Below are 23,969 nucleotides of genomic sequence, written 5' to 3'. Positions count from 1 at the left end.
TGGGATATAATATATGATTGTATTTAATTACATTAATGTAATATAATTAATTAAAATTATAATGGGAATTAACTTCTTGGGAATTATTTTACGATGGATGGGGAGAGTTATTTGATAGCTCCCTCACTCACATCTCTCATATGAAAATGGGACAAAGGAGATTAGGTTCATGATAACGTGAAATTCATCTATAGAAAACCTCTCAAAGACTTCATCTTCTCCCTATGTATTTTCTCTCAAAAAAAAAAAAAAAAAAAAACTCCCTTCTCCTTCTCACCAAAATTAACAAGCAAGCCCGCACACTCCGCTTGACTTTCTCCTTGAGAATAACAAGGTAACCATTATGGTGGTGTTCATCTGGTTTTATGTGTGCTACTAAGTTCGTGGGGTTTTTGCTGTTCGTGGTGTTCGAGTTTTTTATAAAGGAGTTTGTGGTCACTCAAGAGAGGAAAATAAGAATGGTTCTTCAAGGGTATGTATACCATTTGCTTTTCTCTCTGTATTTTTCTATAGAAAAGCATGCTTAGACTTATGTATGTTTATCCTCTATTTCCATCTTCTCTATTTTTAATGTTTTCCAAAATGAAATTCTAAGACATGAGATGATCAACCGCTTCCGTTCCAGGAATTTCATTCTCTTCAATTGGTATCAGAGCCAGGTTATATCTCTGAATTTCATTTTGTAACATAAATTCAGGGTTTTGGTGGGTGTTCTCATTGCATTTTGAATATATAGTTTGCACTTGGATGTTTACAAAAATTGACATTAGCTTTACCACTTTAAAGTGTTTAAAGTTATAAGGGCCCTGTGTTTTAGGCATTTAAATTTTGCTATCGTGTCTGTAAGTCCATATCGCTTGATTTATAAGTGTTGCTGAAGAGTTTGGTACTATTTGGAGAAAGAATGGGTTGAGGAATTTTGTACTACAGAGTAACGGGAGAGAGTAATTATGTTGCCCTTTATGTTGGAGTACAAAAGGGTAAACATTGCTTTGCTCCAATCGAGCATAACTACGTTGGGCTTTCTCCCAGATCAACTTAGCTACACTGGTGTCGAGCGTAATGATGAAAGCGAGATTGGGGACCAGCGTTGCTATGCTCCAATTTAGCATAGCGACGCTCCAAACTGTCCTTGGGTGTGCACCAGAAACCAGCAGATCGTGGGTTTGAGGCCGAAGCAATTTTTCATGTGACGGTTTTATGCATTGTGAACTTCTATGTAATCTATTGATTTTTTAATTAATTAAATTAATATAAGCGTTATATTAATTTAATTAATTGCTTACATGCCAATGTTTGGTCCAATGCTACTGTTTAAATAACTTACATGTGATGTGTGATTATTTTATTATATTGCATATAGTAAAATCCCACCATCGGATAAACATAATATCATGCATCATATTTAATATAAGTGTGATATTATATAGTTTCATGATATATTAAGCATGCTCATGCATCATATAATATCATGCATCATACTATATTATAAATGTTATACTATATAGTTTGGATGGTGGATATAGTTATTTTCATTACTTTATAATACAAGTGTTATGTTATATAATGAAAATGGAAATGCATGAAGCATGACATTACTTAGAAAATATAAATGTTATTTCATGTATGTCATTATGCATGTTTATAGGTTTTAATTGTTTCATTATTTTTATAAGTGTAGTAAGTTTAATGAAATTATAATTAAAATCTATAACCAAGACTTGCATGCAAACATAGATTAAAATTAATTTAAAATTGATTTCACATAGACCTATGTTAAAATATTTCTAATGAGATTAGAAATAAGTTAATTTTTTATTTTTCTTTTTAGTAGGATTAAAATGGATTAATAAAAGATTAAATTTATAAAATAATTGTCTATAAGGGACCTTTATCTAAGGAAGGTTCTATCTAAAGCTAGGGTATTTAAGCTGACAGAAAAGAAATACTCCTACCTGGGAACCGTCCTGGAAGGTGAACTAGACAACTATTTTTTAAGCACACAATAAATAATTTAGTTTATTAAAGTATTTAATGAACAAAATCATTTTTTGTTCAACTATCCAATATAAGAGTTATATTGGGCAAGTTTAACTAGATAAATTGTTAGCTAGATTTATCTAAGCTAATAAACCCTAGTCTAAAACACTAAGTGGGAGGAAAATAATACATATGATATGTCAATTTCCTTCCACGTTCTCCCTAAATAGTTCACACTATGAGATCTATGCTCGGCCTCAAGGCACCTTTATTTGTGTCTCCTACGGATGGTGTTTGCATTGTCCCTCTGACGAAGGTGTTTGTATGAAATTTTACTCAAACTCAAGAGATGGACAATATTACTTTAGTTTTTGCCCCAATCTATTTTCCTACAGTTGGTTCATTAGGGTGGAACTCTAGAATCTAAAATGAAAGGTTACATTTACGAGAAATTATTAAGCAAGTTAATGATTTCTTAATCGAAGAATAGTGACTAATCATCATAGGAATAAAAGTTATTCTAGTGTAATGATTGGTTGAGAATGTCTCAATTTAGTGAAGAGGTGACTATTCAACCTACTGTTAGCTCTTAAAAAGAGTTAATATTCCTAGCTTAATTCAGGCTTGTTATTGGATTTTACGTGTTTATTTCCTTAATTTGTAGGTATCGGGCAACCAAAAGGTAGAATTAATCATTTGGTGAGGAATGAGGTTAATTGAAGCAATTTGGAGTTAATTTGAACATCCGAGCTTCAAAAGAGTTGAAAAGACCAAAATTCCATCGAGTTCCACCGAGTATGAAGCAGCCATCGAGCACCATTGAATACCATCGAGTAAAGGTTGTTAAGTAACCGAGAAAATGCTATCGAGTGATCGAGGATCGAGTATCGAGTTTTCGAGCATCGAGTAGTGAGTTTCTGTCAGTGGACACAGCGTTGCAATGTTATTCCAAGCATTGCAATGCTTCAAGCTGAATCAACACCAGCGTCCCAACGCATCCTGACGCTTCACTCCAATGCTTGAAGGTAGAAGCATCAGAATTGCAACGCTGTGAAGAATGACGAACATGGATCTAAGCGCGCGTGCAACCCAGCGTTGCAACACCATTCCAAGAATTGCAACACTGCGATAAATCCTATAAATACCTATCCTCAACCCTAGGTCAAGAGATGCCGAATTTTGGAGGCTGAAGTTAATCTTCATTCTTCTTCCTTTTCCTTCAATTTTCAGTATTTTTAGGTTAGTTTTTCTTTTTATATTGGGTTGTAATCGATGGAACGGATGTGTATCTCGGATTTGTCGATGAATTAAGAGGTAAATTCTATCTAGTTTCTTTGAGCAAAAGCCCTGTGTTTAAATTCTTAAAGGTTTCCTAATTAATTTAACTGCAATCTTGTGAATTCTTTGGTTGGATTCATTTTAATCTTAATGGAGTTTTATAAATTATTCTAACAAATTAATTTGTTGAAATTCTTTTTTGTAAAATCATTCTAGCCTTTGCATCAATGATTGATTTAGTTGCACGTATTAGGATTGCATGTTTAGGGTCTCGACTTTTTCTGGCCAAACTCATGTATGCCCTAGTATAATCCTTTTAAATAAATCATGCTACAAGATATGGTTTTTCGACTTGTAGTATGTCTCAACAATTGAACCCTATCTTAATGCTTTTCAGTTTTAACTTGTATGTCGCTAAGAAGGAAAAGTTTGAAACTACATTAGTGCTAGTTTGGATTCTTATCAAAATTGGCTAATTGGGCTATTAGAATTTGGTTGACAGATTTATTGTAATTAATTGATGCCTAGTGAAAGAAATTGAATAGGAACCCTCTCTTGCTCTAGAAATTAGATAGACTCCTATCCTATATTATATTGACCCCTTTCATTTTAATTTCACACACTTATCTTTTGTCCACATAAAACCCCCCATTTATCGCTCTAGTTAGAAAACTAACTCAACGAAAACAATCACGCTTCTCTGTGGATCGACTCAGACTTACCACTGTTGCTACGTTTTAATAGTGATAGGAGTAGTTCGATGATTTACAAATGTTTCTTTTGCTTCGGTTTGGAGTCAAATTAAAGGCGTCGATTCTTGACTCGAAAACTGATGCGTGTAAACTGTGATGTGTTATGGTGTGAGTTGTGGTGATGTGTGTTATGCGATGAACATGCAAGTTTCCCTAATAAGACCCAAGTGTAAGCCTTCTTAGGTTTCTTGGTAAGTCCAGGGTCGAACACAGGGACTACTAAGTAAATATGCAACATACACTTTGATTCTTTTGCAGTGGTAAAAACAAACGAAGTGGATAGTATTTGAATAAGAATTTTTCCTATAAAACGGAGTTGAACACAGAGTTGATAAAATCATAAAGTTACAATGAGTATGTGATGAAGGGGTTGAGAAGGGGTTTAGCTAACATTTCCTAATATTGTGCACAAGTTATGCGATCATGCTACACACAAATAACAACACGTCATTTCTCAATGAAGAATGCCATAATTCCTATTTCTAGGACGCATGCGATGTGTATACGAAAAAGTCGATAGGACTTATGTCTAAGCCTTTATTCTTGTCTATGCGATGATGAATGATTCACACATAAAAACAAGGTGACCGCATACAATCATTCCTATTTCTAGGGTGCCCGCGATGTGTAAATAGCAATAGAACTTATGTCTAAGTTTTTGTTCCTTGCTTATGCGATTCTAATCTGACTCTCTCAAGCCTAGATTCTAATCTGACTTTTTCAAGTCTAGATTCTATCTTTAGACTACTCTCTTAAGTATCTCTAAAGGTGCATGACACATGCATAAGACAAGATAATCGCATAAAATGTAAATCTTAAGTCATGCTAGCTAAGTACTTCTCAACCTATTCAGAAATTTAGCTACTCATGTGAAGTATGGAGAGATTGAACATAGATTGAAATGAGATTTCCATTTGCTGTAAATAAAGTACTAAATACAAAATATCAAATGGATTTGAGAGATAAGAAGCCCGGTAAGCAATGTCTTGCTTCTCGTGACCTTTTACACTGCTCTTCTTCACTCCAACTCTGTTCCAGATGTATATTCTTGCTCTCGCAAGTGTTGACCCTCTCTCCTTTGTAACGCTTTTTAGCAGTCTCTCGATTTATCTGAGAATGATCTATCAGCTTCCTCGTCTCCTTGCTCTTCTCTGTCCTCTAAGTATATATATGAGTATGTGCGTGAATGGACTACTAACTTTCTAACTTGTTAACCCCTTTTACACTTATGGCTTCGGTATTTATAGAGCTCAAGGTGAAGCAGCCTTTCTTGCTAATGATTGCAATGATAGGTGGTCATTAGTTCCCTTGCTCTGATGCACCGATTAATAGTCACTGAAAGTTGAGTGTACTTGTTACAGTGGGGCTTTAACGACTTGTCAACTAAATTCAGATTCGACTGTTATCAACTTTCCATCCCATCGTGATTTATTATGCTGTCACCTTGATGCGCAGTCTTTATGCGGTCACCTTTTTAAGAAACTTTTCACGATCACATACGATCACATGACTTGCGATCGCAATCTTCAAGCGCGCTGACGTCTTGTTCGATCGCAATTTCACTTCGCCATCGCATTTTTCCTGCACAAAATAAGTAGATTAACTGTTTTTATGCGATGGGCGCTTGCGATCGCAATTCCTTTGAGTTTAGTGCTTTTGGACATGATATTGCTTATTTTACCATCACATTCTCTCATTGTTTTACTTATTTTAGCTGTAATAACTTGTATTTCTACCAGTTATCACACCCTCAAATTTAAACAATGCTTGTCCTCATGCATAAACTAAAACTTTTCTTTAAAAAGTCAACCTCTTTTACCCTACCTAGACTTCTCAAGGTGCCTTATTCACATTTCATGAACCAATGCCTTCTTAATTTTTGTCATGATCTCTTCCTAAAATATTTCTAATCTTTAGGGACCGCAAGTTTAACCTTCAAAAAAACTTTACTCATTTCCAGGACATCGCATGATTTCTTTCAAACTTTCTCCAACCGGGGTGTTCCAAGTTATTTTTACCCTTGCACGATTCAGATATTCTTTTTGTGATCTTGCGCTGATCCAAGTGCCCAATCTTCATTTTAGCTTGTCCTCACGGGTGTCATGCGGGCATCCAACTATGAGCAAGGTGCTCTTTCTCAGTCAAAACTCATGCCATCTCTTTCTTTGGCAGTGGAGTTGCAATCATTTGGTTTATATGTTGATCACAATTCCCACCTTCATTTTGGCTTGCCCCCACGAGTGTCATGCGGACATCCAACTATGAGTAGGATCCGATCTCAACATTATAATTTACATATTTTTTTATTTGAATTTCTAAAAGTAGCAAGGTTGAAGATAATAATACTAGCACCCCCAAATTTACACACAGCAATGTCTTCGTTGTTGATAGACGAAATAATTCATGCGATGAATTTAGGAAATTTCATAAAAATAGTTTTGAAGGAAAACTGGTAGACTACTAAACTTTAGAAATGTTTCATGAATTGACTGTCCATAAATTAATTTGACTCTAGTACATGCGATAAGAAATAAAGGCATGGATTTCATCATTGAAGTCATAATTGGTATGGGAAGAATGCGGTGACAAAATAAAATAATCAAAATTCAATGATTGAGTCAAACTAAAGAGGATGCGATAATAGAATTTAGCAATATTAACTTGAAATGCGAGAAGTGTAAAACTTTTTGGAAATATATTAACTGATGAATTAGTAGTTGTTGTTCTTGTTTCTTTAGTACCTTTAGTAGTTCCTATACCAATTATATTCCTTGGATTATTTACAAGTGGTATTCAAGTTCTTATTTTTGCAACTTTAGCTGCAGCTTATATAGGCGAATCCATGGAGGGTCATCATTGATTAGTTTTCTAAATAGTCTTTTTTTTTTTTTAGCTTAGACCAAGGCAATGTATACATGGCTCAAGATAATCTACTTAGAGAACATAAATATACAAATAATCTAAAAATAAGGAAGGTATATACTATCTGGGAGTAAGAGTAATAGGAAAAAAAAGATTACGATATTATGGAATTGTAAAAAAAGGAAAGAGATCTAAAAGATCTTTTTCTCTCAACCAATGATTGAACAAAAGAAAAAAAAATAAATTACATGAACTTAGATTAATCAATTATTGATATTTCTATGCAAGGATTCGGACTAATGATTCGTTCATTTAGATTGATTGTCTCCACAAGGAAAGACACAACCCCTAAATTTGCTCTATTGCCCGCATCGTCTTTGATCGCATCTTTTCTTGCAGTGGGTTGATCCTTCAATTATGATGGGCTGATCGAACGGTCGCATGTTTTTAGGTTATCGCATAGCTCCATCGCAATCGTTCACTAAGATCATTGCCAAATATCAAAGAGGGTAAAAAGTATGAACGAAAGAGTTGGTAATTTTAAAGAATATAGTGGTTATGCAAAAAGTAAGACAAATTCATGAAAGGAAAAATATCAAAGCGATTACCAAAAAAAAAAAAAGGTTCATCCCTAATGAATGTGTGTCGCATATTCAACGCAGGGACTACTCGTTTCTATACCAAAAAAAAAAAAAAGGGTTCATCCCTAATGAATGTGTGTCGCATATCAACGCAGGGACTACTCGTTTCTTCTTCATTCTGGATTCCTCAGGTCCACGGAGGATTTCTCGTGATGAAAGTCTCCTCCATGATACATCTTGACTCTTTGTCTATTGACCTTAAATGCATTGGTCCCTTCTTCATTTATTAATTCGACCGCACCGTGTGGGAATACTTCTTTAATTATGAATGATCCGGACCAGCATGATTTCAATTTGGCCGGAAAGAGTCGTAGCCTAGAATTGAATAGCAAGACCTTCTGACCAACCTGGAGATTCCTTTCACACAATCGCTTGTCAAGCCAACGCTTTGTACATTCATTGTAGATCTTGGCATTTTCATATGCTTGAATTCTCCATTCGTCTAGCTCGAGTAACTGAAGTTTTCTCTCCTCCCCTGTGAACTTTAGATCAAAGTTAAGTTTCTTCACTGCCCACGGCGCCTTATGCTCTAATTGCAGTGGTAGATGACATGCCTTCCCAAACACCAATGCATATGGGGACATGCGTACTGCTGTTTTATAGGCAGTCCTATATGCCCACTCGTCAAGCTTCATGGCGCAGTCCTTTCGTGAAGGATACACCACCTTTTCTAGAATTAGCTTGATTTCTCTATTAGACCCCTCGGCTTAGCCGTTTGTCTAGGGGTGATATGCAGTAGCGATCTTGTGATGGACATTGTACTTGAGCAGATGTTTGTTAATGATGCCATTGACAAAGTGGAAGCCGTCATCACTTACTATGGCACGTGGGGTGCCAGAACGAGTGAAGATATTTCTCTGCAAGAATTTATAGACTGTTGCCGCATCGTTTGCGACGCATGATACCGCTTCAATCCACTTGGAGACATAATCGACGACCAACAGAATGTATTTGTGACCATTTGATGGTGAAAATGGTCCCATGAAGTCTATGCCCCAAACGTCGAAACTTCAATATAATGTTCATCGGCATCGCATTCTTCCTTGAAATTTTTTCCGTGCGTTGACACTTGTCGCATTTCATAGAATCGTCTCGCGCATCCTTAAACAGAGTCGGCTAATAATACCCGCTTTGTAAAATTTTTGTTGCTGTGTGTTGACCCCTGAAATGTCCATCGTAGGGTGAGTCATGGCATTGAAAAAGTATGCGATGAAAAGAAGTCTCTGGCATACAGAGTCGCAAGATCTGGTCTGGTCCCCTTTTGTAAAGATTCAGCAGACCAGGAAATTGACAACATATGCGTACCATGGTAATTCTTCAAGTTTGAACAACTGCTCATCTGGAAAGGATGCGTTAACCTTCGACTGAATGCGGTCGTCTTCAGGATTCTTTAATCTTGGTAAGTGGTCAGTGACTGGGTTCTCCATTCCCTTGCTGTCAATTATCTCCATGTTAAATTCTTGAAGGAGGAGAACCCATCGGATTAGCCTCGACTTTGCATCTTTTTTGGTCATTAAATATCTTAATGCCGAGTGGTCGATGTGAACTATAACTTTGGATCCCAATAAGTAAGGTCGAAAATTTTCAAGCGCAAAGATTACCGCAAGAAGATTCTTCTCTATGGTAGTGTAGTTTGCCTGTGCGAAGTTCAATGTTCTTCTCGCATATGCGATGGGGTGCAACATTGTCTTTTCCTTCTGTGCTAACACTGCCCCCATCGCATAACTGCTGGCATCACACATTAACTTCAATGGCTTTGTCCAGTCGGGTGCGATCAAAATAGCCGCTGTAATTAATGTGTTCTTCAGTACTTTGAATGCGTTGAAGCGTTGTGAATCAAAGTCAAAAGTTCTATCAGCTTCTAACAACACACTCAACAGTCGAGCTATCTTAGAGAAGTCCTTCACAAATCGTCGGTAGAATCCTGCATGTCCCAAGAAACTTCTTACAGCCTCTATATTTGCTGGAGGTGGAAGTTTTTCAATGGCCTCAATTTTTTCTTTATCCACCTCAAACCCCTCCTTGGAAACCTTGTGCCCGAGCACAATTCCTTCGTTAACCATGAAATGGCATTTCTCCCAATTCAGCACCAGATTGGTATCTTCGCATCTTTTTAGTTTACTCTCCAAGCTTTTCAAACAGACTTCATACATTTTCCCGTAAACTGAGAAATCGTCCATAAAGAGTTCCACTGAATCCTCGAGATACTTGGAGAAGATTGCCATCATGCACCTCTAAAATGTGGTCGGCGCATTGTATAATCCAAGTTGCATGCGACGAAAAGCAAACGTTCCATATGGGTAGGTGAATATGGTCTTTTCTTAGTCTTCTGGTGCAATCATTATCTGGTTGTAGCCTGCATACCCATCAAGAAAATAGAAGTAGTCATTTCCTGCTAGTCAGTCTAGCATTTGATCAATAAAAGGTAAAGGGAAATTATCCTTCTTTGTCGCCGCATTAAGCTTCCGGTAGTCCATGCAAATCTGCCAACTAGTGACGGTCCTCATGGGTATTAATTTGTTGTTTCCATTCAGGACTACCATCATTGCGCCCTTCTTGGGATCGCATTGCACGAGGCTAACCCACGTGCTATCGGCGATAGGGTATATGATGCCCGCGTCTAACCATTTAATGATCTCCTTTTTTACAACCTCCTTCATCGTAGGGTTCAGTCTGCGTTGAGGTTCGATAGAGCCTTTTTGGTTTTCTTCGAGTCGAATTCTGTGCATGCAGTATGTTGGGCTAATTCCTCTTATATCTTCTAGCGTCCACCTGATTGCTTTTATATACGTCTTCAAAATGCTGAGCAACGCATTTTTTTATTCTTCTGGTAGCACAGAGGATATTATTACCGACAAGGTTTCATTTTGCCCAAGGAAAACATGTTTCAAATGACTTGGCAGAGTTTTCAGCTCCAAGGTAGGTGGTTGTTCTAAGGAAGGTTTTTGTGTTTTTCTCTCTTCATTTAAATTCAAATTTTTGTCATGGCTTACTATCTCTGTGATTACATGGCAGGTTTCTACGGATGTTGTCGCATCCTTTTCTTCATCTTCTTCTTCGGACTCCAATTCTTCATCGCAATTGTGTTCATTGTCAGAATCTGATAGGCCTTCATCTTCTGGATACTTCATCGCTTTGATGATGTTAAACTTGAGCTTCTTCCTATTGATACTCATCGTGAGCTCTTCTTTGTGCACATCTATTTGGGCACGACCAGTAGACAGGAATGGTCATCCTAATATGATAGACACATCTTTGTCCGCCTCATAATCTAGAATGATGAAGTCTACCGGTAGAATGAATTTATAGATTGTGACCAAGACATCCTTTAACTTTCCTTGAGAGTGTACTAGGGACTTGTCTGCAAGCTGGAGACTCACCGTCGTGGGTGTCAACTTCCCCACATTCAACTGTTTGAAGATTGAAAGGGGCATTAAATTTATGCTGGCCATAAGATCGCATAATGCTTGACCGAAGTATATCCCGCTAATTGAGTAGGGTATCGTAAAGCTTCCTAGGTCACGCATCTTTGGTGGGATTATAGTGTTTGATTTTTGTGTTAATGCCATTATAGCGAACTTTCCTGTATTTCTTTTCTTCGACACCATATCCTTAAAAAACTTGGCATATTTCGGCATTTGCTCTTGCTTCTGCAAAAGGAATGTTGATGTGTAGCTGTTTTAATAATTCCAGAAAGCGATGATACCGACCTTCATCATTTTGCTTCTTTTTCAGTTTTTGCGGGAATGGTGGTAGTTGTACCTTCATTGTTTCGTGGTCTAGAGGTTTGAAGGTGGTTGCAACTTTTGGTTAAATTGTCTCGGGCTCTTCTGATTCATTTTGGGTCAACGGTTTCTTTAATTCCATCGCATTCGATTGGTCGTGCTAGGCTCTTTCCTTTCTTCCGCCGTTGTCTTTTCACTTCGTAGTTTGACTGCTTGACAATGCTCTTTCCCTGTGTTCCTCGGGTTGCGAGGGAGCTCAATTGAGCTCGGTAATGTCCTTTGTGGTCTATTTTTCAGCTCTCCCACAATCTGTCCTATTTGGATTTCTAGATTACGGATGGAAGTCGCCTGGTTTTAGAGGACCGTCTCATTCTTTTCAATGTACTGTTTTAACAAGTTCTCTAAAGAGAATGATGGCGGTGCTCGTGAGCTGCTGGCTTGTTGTTGCTGTTGACCGTTAGTTCGTTGGAAAAATCCTGGCGGTCCTTCTTTTTGCGTCATAGGTTGATATCCTTGTTGTTGGTTATTTTTCCAAGCAAAATTAGGGTGGTTTCTCCACTCGGGGTTGAATGTATTTGAGAAAGGTTTGTTCTTGACAAAGTAGATTGACTACGGGTTCCTGGACACTCTTCAATTGAATGCAATTCTCCACATGTAGCACAACTGGTGCTCGTCTGTTCTATTGCGTTGACCTGCCCTCTTTGCGTTCCAGGGTTGTTGATTGCGATGCCCTGTAACAAATTTATTATCGCATTCATTTGATTCTGCAAAGATGTGATGGCACCATTATTTGCGTTACCTTTTCTTGTTTTTACTCGTTGATCGTTTTCCTACCAATCTTCATGATTTTTCGATATGTGATCATGAATGTTTTTAGCCTCATCATACATCTTATCTAGCAGACCACCTACTGCTGCCACATTGGTAGCTGTCTGCGATGTAGGATTTAATCCATGGTAGAAAATTTCCATCTAGAGGCAATTTGGTAATCCTTTGTGTGGAAAATCTCACACTAATCTCTTAAACCTCGCCCACGTGTCCCTGAGCAATTCGTTTTCTTCTTGTTCAAAATTTGTGATTAACTTCCTCCTTCTGGCATTCTCTGTAGGAGGGAAATATTTCTTCATGAACTTCTCAACAACCTGTTCCCACGAGGTTATCTCCCCTGGTTCGAAGGAGTATGCCCATTTCCTTGCTTTATCGCATAACGAAAATGGAAATAGCGTGAGTCGAACTTCTTCAGCAGAGATATTCGGGAACACAAAAGTGTTACAAATTTCAATAAAGCCCCAGAGATGGGCGTGCGGATCTTCGCCAAGCCGTCCACCTAACTGTCTGGCTGTTTGGATCATCTGTAACATAACTGGCTTCATCTCGAACATTGATCCGTCCAAAGCTAGCCTCATGATTCCTGGGGAGAAATCATACAGGTTAGGTGACCATAGTCCCGGATGGGTCTATTGCGATCATTTTCCAGGAGGATAGGATTTGCCATAATGTTGTTCGCATTTGCAGATCTTTCTTCCGACTGTTTCGCCATTATGAGAGTTCTTCCTTGTTGTCAGCGGTTGTCTCTCTGTCTTCTTCGGAATGTTCTTTCGATCTGTAGGTCAGTTGGGCTCAGAAGCGTGTCTTTCGCTCATGCGACGCCTGCTTCTTCCCTCACCGAAGGATTGGCAATGCACAGAGGTCGAAAGCTACAAAGAAAATAAAAAAGGTTAGCACAATATGAACCGTAGTCCCCGGTAACGGCACCAAAAACTTGATGCGTGTAAATTGTGATATGTTATGGTGTGAGTTGCTGTGATGTGTGTTATGCGGTGAACATGCACGTTTCCTTAATAAGACCCAAGTGTAAGCCTTCTTAGGTTTCCTGGTAAGTCCAGGTCGAACACAGGGACTACTAAGTAAATATGCGACAGACACTTTGATTCTTTTGCGGTGGTAAAAACAAATGAAGTGGATAGTGTTTGAATAAGAATTTTTCCTATACGATGGAGTTGAACGCAGAGTTGATAAAAGCGTAGAGTTATAATGAGTATGCGATGAAGGGGTAAAGAAGGGGTTTAGCTAACATTTCCTAAGATTGTGCATAAGTTATGCGATCATGCTACACACAAATAATAGCACGTCATTTCTCAATGCAGAATGCCATAATTCCTATTTCTAGGACGCATGCGATGTGTATATGAAAAAGTCGATAGGACTTATGTCTAAGCCTCTATTCTTGTCTATGGGATGATGAATGATGCAGACATAAAACAAGGTGACCGCATACAATCATTCCTATTTCTAGGGCACATGCGATGTGTAAATAACAATAGAACTTATGTCTAAGTTTCTATTCCTTGCTTATGTGATTCTAATCTGACTCTCTGAAGCCTATATTCTAATTTGACTCTTTCAAGTCTAGATTCTATCTTTAGACTACTCTCTCAAGTATCTCTAAAGGTGAATGATGCATACATAAGACAAGATGATCGTATAAAATGTAAATCTTAAGACATGCTAGCTAAGTACTTCTCAACCTATTCAGAAATTTAGCTACTCATGCGAAATATGGAGAGATTGATCATAGATTGAAATGAGATTTCCATTTGCTTTAAATCAAGTACTGAATACAAAATATCAAATGGATTTGAGAGATAAGAAGCCCGGTAAGCAATGTCTTGCTTCCCGTGGCCTTTTACACTACTTTTTTTCACTCCAACTTTGTTCCAGATGTATATTCTTGCTCTCGCAAGTGTTAGCCCTCTCTCCTTTTTAACGCTTTCTGATAGTCTCTCGATCTGTCCAGGAATGATCTCTCGACTTCCTTGTCTCTTTGCTCTTCTCTTTTCTCTAAGTATATGTATGAGTATGTGTGTGAACGGACTACTAACTCTCTAACTTGTTAACTCCTTTTACACTGGTAGCCTTCGGTATTTATAGAGCTCAAGGTGAAGCAACCTTTCTTGCTAATGATTGCAATGATGGGCGGTCATTAATTCCCCTACTCTGATACGCCGATTAATGGTCACCGAAAGTTGAGTGTACTTGCTTTAGTGTGGCTTTAACGGCTTGTCAACTAAATTTGGATTCGACCGTTATCAACTTTCTGTCCCATCGTGATTTATTATGTTGTCACCTTGATGCGCAGTCTTTATGCAGTCACCTTTTTAAGAAACTTCTTACGATCGCATACGATTTCATGACTTGCGATCACAATCTTCAAGCACGCTGATGTCATGTTCCTTTGGATCACAATTTCACTTTGCCATCGCATTTTTCCTGCACAAAATAAGTAGATTAACTGTTTTTATGCGATGGGCGCTTGCGATCGCAATTCCTTTGAGTTTAGCGCTTTTAGACATGATATTGCTTATTTTACCATCGCATTCTCTCATTTTTTTTTTACTTATTTGAGCTGTAATAACTTGTATTTCTACTAGTTATCAAACACCTACGGTGGCTTTCATCGTAAATCACTAAAGCATCATTGCAAAACTAGATGTCACATTGGGCACAAAAGAATTTTGCGAAATTGATTGGTTTTCATGGGTAATGCTTAATAACTAATATAAATAATTTGTATGGTTTCAGCAATCTTCGAATGACTACCCCTACATTGAACTTACTAAGTGCTGAAAAATTAAATGGTGACAATTATACAACTTGAAAAACACAATAAATATTGTGCTTATAAAAGGTGACTTGCAATTTGTCCTACTTGAGGAGTGTCATCAAGTACCCATTCAATACATAGCCCTAAATGTCCCGGATGCTTATGAAAGGTGTGTAAAGGCAAATGAAAAGGTCTGAGCGTATATACTTGCCAAGTTATCTGAGATTTTGGCAAAGAAGCATGAATCCATGGTCACTGCATAAGAAATCATGGAATCATTGCATGAGATGTTTAGACGATGTCTTCACAGCTCATGACGCTCTTAAATACATTTTCAATGGTCGTATGAAAGAATGGACATTTTTCAGAGAACATGTTCTCAACATGATGGTTCACTTTAACGTGGCTGAAATGAATGGGGCCATAATTGATGAGGCCAGTCAAGTTAGCTTTATTTTGGAAACTGTGCCAGAGAATTTTCTACAATTTTGTAGTAGTGCTATTATGAATAAACTAGACTACAACCTGACCATCCTCCTCAACAAATTATAGACTTACCAATACTTGTTAAACGTCAAAGAGAATAAAGGAAAGACAAATGTTGTCAGTTCCTTAAATAAGTTCTACAGAGGTTCGACCTCTTGAACCAAGTTTGTTCATTCTTCATCTTGCACCAAAAAGTGGAAAAAGAAGAAGAAGAAGAAGGGAGGTCAGGGGAATGAAGCTAACCCTATTGCAGCCTAGAGGAACAGGAAGGCCAAGGTTGCCAAAGGAATTTGCTTCCACTGCAACTAGAAGCGACACTGAAAATGGAACTGTCCCAAGAACTTAGCAGAGAATAAGAAGGCCAAAAGGTAAAAATGTTTTACTAGTTCTGAAAGCCGTTTTAGTGGAGAATGATGGTTCTGCCTGGATAATTGATTCAGGGGTCACAAATCATGTTTGTTCTTCTTTTCAAAAAATTAGGTACTAGCAGTAGCTCAGATTGGTGAGATGACCATGCGAGTTGGAATTGGGCAAGTGTCTCAGTAGTAGAAGTGAGAGGCCTCAAATTGCTTTTACATAAATCCTATTTATTATTAGATAATGTATATGTAGTTTTTGGATTGAAAAGGAATTTGAGTTCTGTAAAATGTTTACTTGAATAGAACTACTCTTTAAATTTTAGTGTAAATAATTTTTTATTTACGAGAATGGTGTTCAAATATGTTATATGAACTTAGCAAGTAATCTTATTATGCTAAGGTCGTTAGAATCTAAGGCACTTCTTAATACTTAAATGTTCAAAATTGCAAAAACTCAACATAAAAGATAAAAGATTTCTCCTAAGGAAAATGCCCAATTTTGACACCTAAGATTACGTCACATAAATCTCAACAGGATTGAAAGGTTGGTTAAGAATGGACTACTAAGCAAGTTAGAAGAAAACTATTTACCAGTATGTGAGTCATGCCTTGAAGATAAAATGACTAAAAGATCTTTTACTGGAAAATGTCGTAAAGCCAATGAACCCTTAGAACTTGTACATTCAGACTTTGTGGTTATATGAATGTTAAGGCAAGAGAAGGGTTTGAATATTTCATCTTTTTCATAGATGAGTATTCTAGATATTTGTGTTTATACCTAAAGCAACACAAGTCTGAAGTCCTTGAAAAGTTCAAGGAGTACAAGGTTGAAGTTGAGAATTCATTAGGCAAAACAATTAAGACACTATGTACCGATCGAGGTTGAGAGTATATGGATTTAAAATTCCAAGACTATTTGATAGAACATAGAATTGCATCCCAACTTTCAACACCTGGTACACCTCAACAGATTGGTGCATAAGAAAGAAGAAATAGAACCTTGTTAGACATGGTTCAGTCTTCGATGAGCTATGCTCATTTACCTGATTTGTTTTGGGGTTATGTAGTGCAAACTGTAGTTTACATTTTAAACTTTATTCTATCCAAAAGTGTTTCTAAAACACCTTTTGAATTATGGAATAGTTGTCAAGGTAGTTTATGCCACTTTAGGATCTGAGGTTGCCCAATATATGTGCCTGAGGCAAAACCTAAGAAATTGGAACGTCGTTCAAAATTATGTCTATTTGTAGGCTACCCCAAGGGAACAAGGGGTAGTTACTTCTACAATCCTAAAGATAATAAAATATTTGTGTTGACAAATGCTACATTTTTAGAAGAAGACCACATCTGGGAGCATAAATTCTGCAGTAAAGTTGTGTTAAGTGAACTATCCAACAAAACTACTTAAACATCAACAAGAGTTGTTGATGTACTAACCTCTTAAACAACTCTTGTTGATGTAAGTTCATCTAGTCAAGCACATTCACCTCAACTGTTGAGGGAGCCTCGACGTAATGGGTGTTGGGGTTTGTGACCTAAAGCTTCGTAATTTTATGTTAGTTGAATCAATGGTTGATTAGTTTTATATTACTAGTGCAATAATCCATTAACCTAAGATCCAAGGTTATCTGATGTAACTTAAACATGTATGTGGAGACATACAAGTGGATCATGTTTAAGTAATAACCTAAATGGTTTATAGTATATGGATAAGGTTGGATGCCTTATCCTAGTAACACTACTGATATGACCCACTTTGTAGTTGTTACAATTGTAGTAAAGTATTACAAATGATCTGATGCTAATCATTCTTGTGAAGACATGTGAGTGGGGGTATCTTAGACAAAAGAGTTTGTATAAAGATCTGACCACAAAATGTTAAGTATCTCTTTATAATGTTGTTGCTAGATCGTTTTGAAAAATAGTTTGTATAAAGATCGGACCACGAATTATCGCCAGTAAGTTTTTCAGTACAGAAATGCCAACGTGGTTGTTGCCATTTTGAAAAAGTTTCTGAAAATACAAACAAAAATTTATTAGATTTTGCTAAACCACTTTTAAAACCAATCAGTTTTGCAAAACAGTTTCAAGTACCCTAAGTTATAGACTTCTATTTTGCAATGATGCCCTAGTGAGGCAGGACAAACATCACCGGTGGGGTGATCAATTGCCCCTTCGCTGGGATGAAACATTCTCAACCATTAAGCATAACCAACTTTTGGAAACGAACCTAACAGCCACCATTTTTTGGTCCAGAATTGTTAACCTTTAACAATTTCGTGTAAGTGTGACCCCTCGCTTTCAGTGCCAGAGTCCCGCCCTAATGAGCCGACCGTAGGGAAGAAGCAGATTAGAACAAGAGACTAAGTTACCTTATCCTCTTACAGGAGATCAAATAAAAAAATGCGCAAAACTGCCATCCTTTAGGGGGACACTCCAGGGTGCCTCGAGGCGATGTGCAGTAACTTTATTCAACCTAATGAGGGAGACCGAGGCATATGCTGTCGCACTTCTGCGCTCCCAGTTACTATGAACACTCTCTCCATCTACCTTCATATTGACCTACCCAAACACCATCCGTTAGGGGGACACGCCAAAGATGCCGCGAAGCCGAGGGTAGATCTCACGGTGTGGACTATTTAGGATAAACGTGAAAGGTTTAAGTGAAACATCTCATTCCCCAAGTACCTCACACTTAATGTTCTACCTAAGGGTTCATTAACCTAGACAATCCAGCTACTAATTTTAGTCTAAATCGTCTTTTTAAACGCTGCTCATAAATAACGTTTGTCTATGAAAAAAGATCCTTTATAGATAGATTTGCTACACTTTAATGGAATGTCCTTAACTTGCATGCATGCATCAAATCTCTATAATTCACCTTTCCAGGTAAGTTTCCAGATAGGGGTGTTACGTTTCTGCCAACTTAAATACCCTCAGCCTAGACAGAACCCGCCTTAGACAAAAGGTCTCTTATAGATAGATTTACTACACTTTAACCTTTTATTAGTCAATTTAATTCTATTAAACTGATTCAAAGATTAAAGCCTTAGGGTTGCTAATCATATTAGAACCGTGATCTTAGGTCAATGTGATCCAAGTTTTAAACACTTTAAAACCGTGAATTAAACCTAAGTGAGCATGCATGTCTTTTTTATTTCTTTTAGTTCTAATTTTTCTGTAACTTTTAAAAAGAATCAACTAAAACCATTTCGCACAACGAGGTGTTTATAACAATTATAAAGTAACCTATGTGTCATGCTTCATGCAATTTCCGATCATTACTATATATAACTTTTATATAACACGTAACAACCAAGAAAACATGCTATCATTCACCCTTATACTATAACAATTATAATATAAAGATGATGCATGTCAATGTTTTTTATGCATGCATAAATATAACTCTTATATTATATGATGCATGAGCATGCTCTTACATAATTAAATCATGCTTTTCTAAATTATAACAATTACAATAAAGAGATGATGCATGAACATTGCATAACCTAAGCTGGGATTTACTATATGTGCATACCATATGACATATAAAAACATACATCGCATGTAATAAATAAAGGATTAATGGACCAGGATGAGCGTTTACAAAAAACCGGAATGAAATAACCCTTTTTATTACATTTTTCATTGAGCAAACCGGTTCATAGGCGAATTGGGTCTTGAACCGCCAGAAGGACTTCATCGTGTAGTAAATGTCGTGGGTAGACGATCGTCCAACACACACTAGACGATAGAAGCAAATTAAATGATCGCGTAGACGAGAACGAGGCTGCGAAGCCTGATCGTTTAATGCGGCGACAGGTAAACGATTTACCTTTCATTACTAAGCGGTCGTTTATTCAGTTACTAAGCAATGAAGCTTGATGACCTAAACGATCGTCCAGTGCACGCGCACTTTAAACGATATGCGAGCATCCCATCGTCTACACAACCCAATACTATGCGATCGCGTACCCCATCGTCTACACCTGTCTCTTATACACATCTAGATGTGTATAAGAGACAGATACGTGAGCATCCCATCGTCTACACAACCCAATACTATGCGATCGCGTACCAGATCGTCGATACGATACGATCAACTCTTGATCGCATACCCCATCGTTTAACTAATGCGTTCAAGAGCGATCGTGTACCACATCTTTTGCACGATGCGATCAACAGCGATTGCGTACGCCATCATCTGTACGATACAATCAACCTTTGATCGTATCCTTCCTCGAAGAACCGCAACGCTTGCTCTGATCTTCTTCTTTGAATGACTCCAAACTTCAAACAAACTTTGAATATAGATTTGGTAACGATTATTAATGCCCAAAAACGCAAGGGCCTTTACAAACAACCGCAAATGTAAAAGATTTAAATCAAACCGAGTCTAATCATCCACGAAAACATCCATTAATCCGCACATCCACAATAATTTAACCATTAAACAGTGTAGAAATGCACCCACCAAGAACATAAATGTCATTTCATTGCAACATATGAAATTGGAGTATCAAAACCTAGCTCTGATACCAATTGAAGGATCTCTTACGGAAGAGTTCCATGAGCGCGTTCAGATCACTCCAACTTCACAGTGACTGAAATACACAATATACATTCAAACGCACAGTTATGCAAACGTACAGTCAATTAAAGGCATGCTTTGAACAAAAATAAACGAGGGAAAGAGTTGCCATACCAGTTGAAGATGTTCTTCAAACTTCGGAACTCAATGCAGCGGAAACCTCTACCCGATCAACCAACACCCAAACAACCGCACGAACACGAACGTCGTAGGGACTACACCACCAGAAAAGAGCCCTAGGTATTCTCAGAGTGGAACCCAAAGCGTGGTCTTTGGTGAATTTGGTAGAAGAAGGAGAACGAACAAATCGTGTAGGCGATAAGCAAGTGGGAGGGAAAAAGACGCTATCGTATAGCACGATGCTTATCGTTTAGGAGAAACTACACGATCATGTAGATTTTACTGAACGATCGTTTAGGAAAAGATATACAATCATTTAGCTAACACAACACACTATACGATCGTTTAGGGAAGCTACCCAATCGTTTAGAACTTAGTGTGCGATCGTTTAGGCGTGAGGTAGACGATCGTTTAGGCGCAGAGCTACTATCGTATAGGCTATCGATTTTAAGCAATCGATTACGTTTTCACCAATGCGCTCTTTTGATTTCTTTTCAGACAATCGATTCAAAATGAAAACCAATTTCATTTTAATTTATCGGTTACAATAACCAACACATTCCCACTAACACACGTCCAAACGTGATTTTTGGCTTAATTATCATATAATTAACCAATTAATTAATAATAAATATAATCATATTATATTTTTACCCTATAGTTTGATATCACATATCTACTATAGTATTTTCTCCTCTACTTGATATAAATCATATTTATATCTAACTTCCTCCAAAATAATGCATTTCATACATTTAGCTAATTATTTCATATATAATTAATCAGTCCAATTATATCATATATAATCGAACTTCCTCTTGTCAATTTGAACATTTTAAATTAACCCAAACACTGATTCTCGACTTTATCCAAGCTACCCAGGGGACCTAATGGACCTGTGGTTCGAAGCTCCAACGGTCCGTGAATAGCTGACTAAACTCTTTAGCCACGAGATCCACCATCCGTTAACTATCAGACATTCCACTAAAGACCAATAACTAAAATCTTTTTACCACAAATATATTTCTATGTCCATCGGATATAACCAATCATGAGTACGATGAACCTTCACAGATGCTCGTAAGTACAGCTGGGCCAAATTACCGTTTTACCCCTGTAGTTACATCTCACTTCTTAAGGACCACTGATTCTTCTAATGAACAATACCAACATAGTCCAACTATGTGTGAACACCTCTCAGGCTAAGAGAAGGTGTGTGGCGCCACATCGTTCAAGCCCTGGAATCAACCCTTAAGGGAGCTATTTATCTACTTACCCCTGCCTCGAGGAAGGAGTGAATTTCATCTTGTGTAGCTGAGTTCCCAACTCCCAAATCAGACGAATCCCCAAAATGTTAGGTTTGAATCGGCGACCTGGTCACTCGCACCCATACAAATCAAAGGACCTCCCTCAATGGTAGGAGTTCCCAACTCACTTAGGATTGAGGTCATGTTACCTAAGGTCATCCTAGTGAAGTGGAGTCTCTGTCATGAACAGTGTTATATAAAAAGACGTTAACACTTTGTGGTCAAGTCTTATACAAACTCTTTATATAGGATGCCCCCGCTCGCATGTCCTCAACACAAATGATCAGGATCAGACCATCTATAACAAGTCACAACACTTGTGACCATCCCACAAAGCGGACCGCATCCGTAACGTTATCAGGATAAAGTTTCCCTCCTATATCCATATACTACAGACTATTTTGGTTATCACTCAAGACATGATCCACTTATATGTCACCACATACATGCTTGAGTCACATACAGATAACCAGGGATTTTATGTTTATTGGTTTGTGGTAAAGTAAACAAAACAAGCAACTGAGCAAAATACAAGATGTGAAGTAAATATCATATATTATACAACATAAGCATTCGTACAAAATGTTTACAAACTACAGGACACGAGACTTTAGGGCATCAACCTTAACTAGTCTTTAGTGGAGTGACCAACAGTTAATAAATGTTTATTAATTTGATTAAAAGAGTTTTATCAATTAATCTCATATCAATGGAGCTTCAATCTATAGGTCCATAAGGTCACATCGTTAGATCAATGAGGATTGTTGGGAATTAAATTAATTTTGGTGTGAATTGAATTGTTCAAATTAATAAAGGGAATTAATTGTAAAAGATACACTTAAATAATGTATATTGATATATTATATAATATAATATATGTTGATACATTTTTACGAGAGAAATAAATATTTGAATATGATTCAAATATTAATTATATGAATATGATTCATATAAAAACTATTGTTAAAATTTAATATGAATATGATTTATATTAAGTTCAAATATAATTCTAAGAGAGAAATAAATATTTGAATATGATTCAAATATTAATTATATGAATATGATTCATATAAAAACTATATGTTATAATTTAGTGTGAATATGATTCATATTAAGTTTATATATAGTTTTTTTAGAGAAATAAATGTTTGAGTATGATTTAAATATTAATTATATGAATATGATTCATATTAAATATATATATTTTATTGAGAGGTGTTATAATTTGAATATGATTCAATTATTATTTTTATGAATGTGATTCATATAAAAACTATAGTTTAAAATTAAAATGAATTCCATTCATATTAATACCTCAGGTTATTTGAGAGAATAATAAACTATAGTTTATGTTATATGTGTTATAATATTAACTATAGGTTATATATTATATGTGATATAACATATGATTTATAATATTCAAACTTAGAATTTGAATTTAATTATTTCAAATTTAATAAAGAGGAGAGAGTTACAACTCCCTCACCCCTTAATCTCTCATTTTCTCACTTAAGAAATGAGGAAAGAGAAAGTTCTCTCCCTCTCACTCTCTTTCTGGTTCTTCACCTTCTCTCTGTGTTGTTTACAGAGAAGATTTTTTCTCTCAATTCTCTTATTCTTCCCTCCTGTCAAACTTATGTGCAAGCTGACACTTAGAGGTTTCGGGGCATCGTTTTATTCTAAAAGCCTAAAGGTCAAAAGAAAATTTGTAAATATCGAACTACTCCTATAATTACTAAACTGTAGAACAGAGGTAAGACCGAGTCAACCTATAGGGAAGTGCGATTTGTTTTGTTAAGCTAATTTTATAACTAGAGAGTAAATGAGGGGGAGGGGAGAAGGGAGGAGGGAGGGCAAGGAGGGGGTGGGTTGGTGTGGAAGAGATAAATATGTGAAATTGAAATCAAAGGATAAATGTAATTTAGGATAGAGGTCTATCTAATTTCTAGAGCAAGAGAGATAGTTTCCTATGCAATTTCTATCATGGAAGTCAATAATTAGACAAGCATTCTATTTTATGCATGCACAACTAATAAATCGATTCGACTTAATTAATCTCTACAAAGGCCAACAATCAATTAAATCAAAATCAATCAAGCATCCTAATTATTAACTTAGGCTGGAAAGAACATATCATAATTTAACTATATGCTCTTAATTCTACTTGGTTCTCAGCGATCATGTAGAACTAAAAATCATATGCATTAAGAATGAGGATTAAATCGCGTCGATTAAATATCAGGAAAAGTCATATTCAATTA

At 36.8% G+C, this 23,969-nt stretch overlaps 1 protein-coding gene across 1 annotated transcript; it reads right to left on the bottom strand.

Annotated features, from left to right (window-relative positions):
* Nucleotides 1-7,626: 7,626 nt before the first annotated feature.
* Nucleotides 7,627-8,148, bottom strand: LOC120079192. Its single transcript, XM_039033358.1, has one exon. It carries the CDS (start codon nucleotides 8,146-8,148, stop codon nucleotides 7,627-7,629), a length of 522 nt encoding a protein of 173 aa, XP_038889286.1.
* Between the last annotated feature and the right edge of the window lie 15,821 nt (nucleotides 8,149-23,969).

This window comes from Benincasa hispida, chromosome 6, assembly GCF_009727055.1.
Source record: "Benincasa hispida cultivar B227 chromosome 6, ASM972705v1, whole genome shotgun sequence".
NCBI lineage: Eukaryota > Viridiplantae > Streptophyta > Magnoliopsida > Cucurbitales > Cucurbitaceae > Benincasa > Benincasa hispida.
The sequence above is the reverse complement of the archived record's forward strand: the minus strand, read 5'-3'. Positions and strand labels throughout refer to the sequence as shown.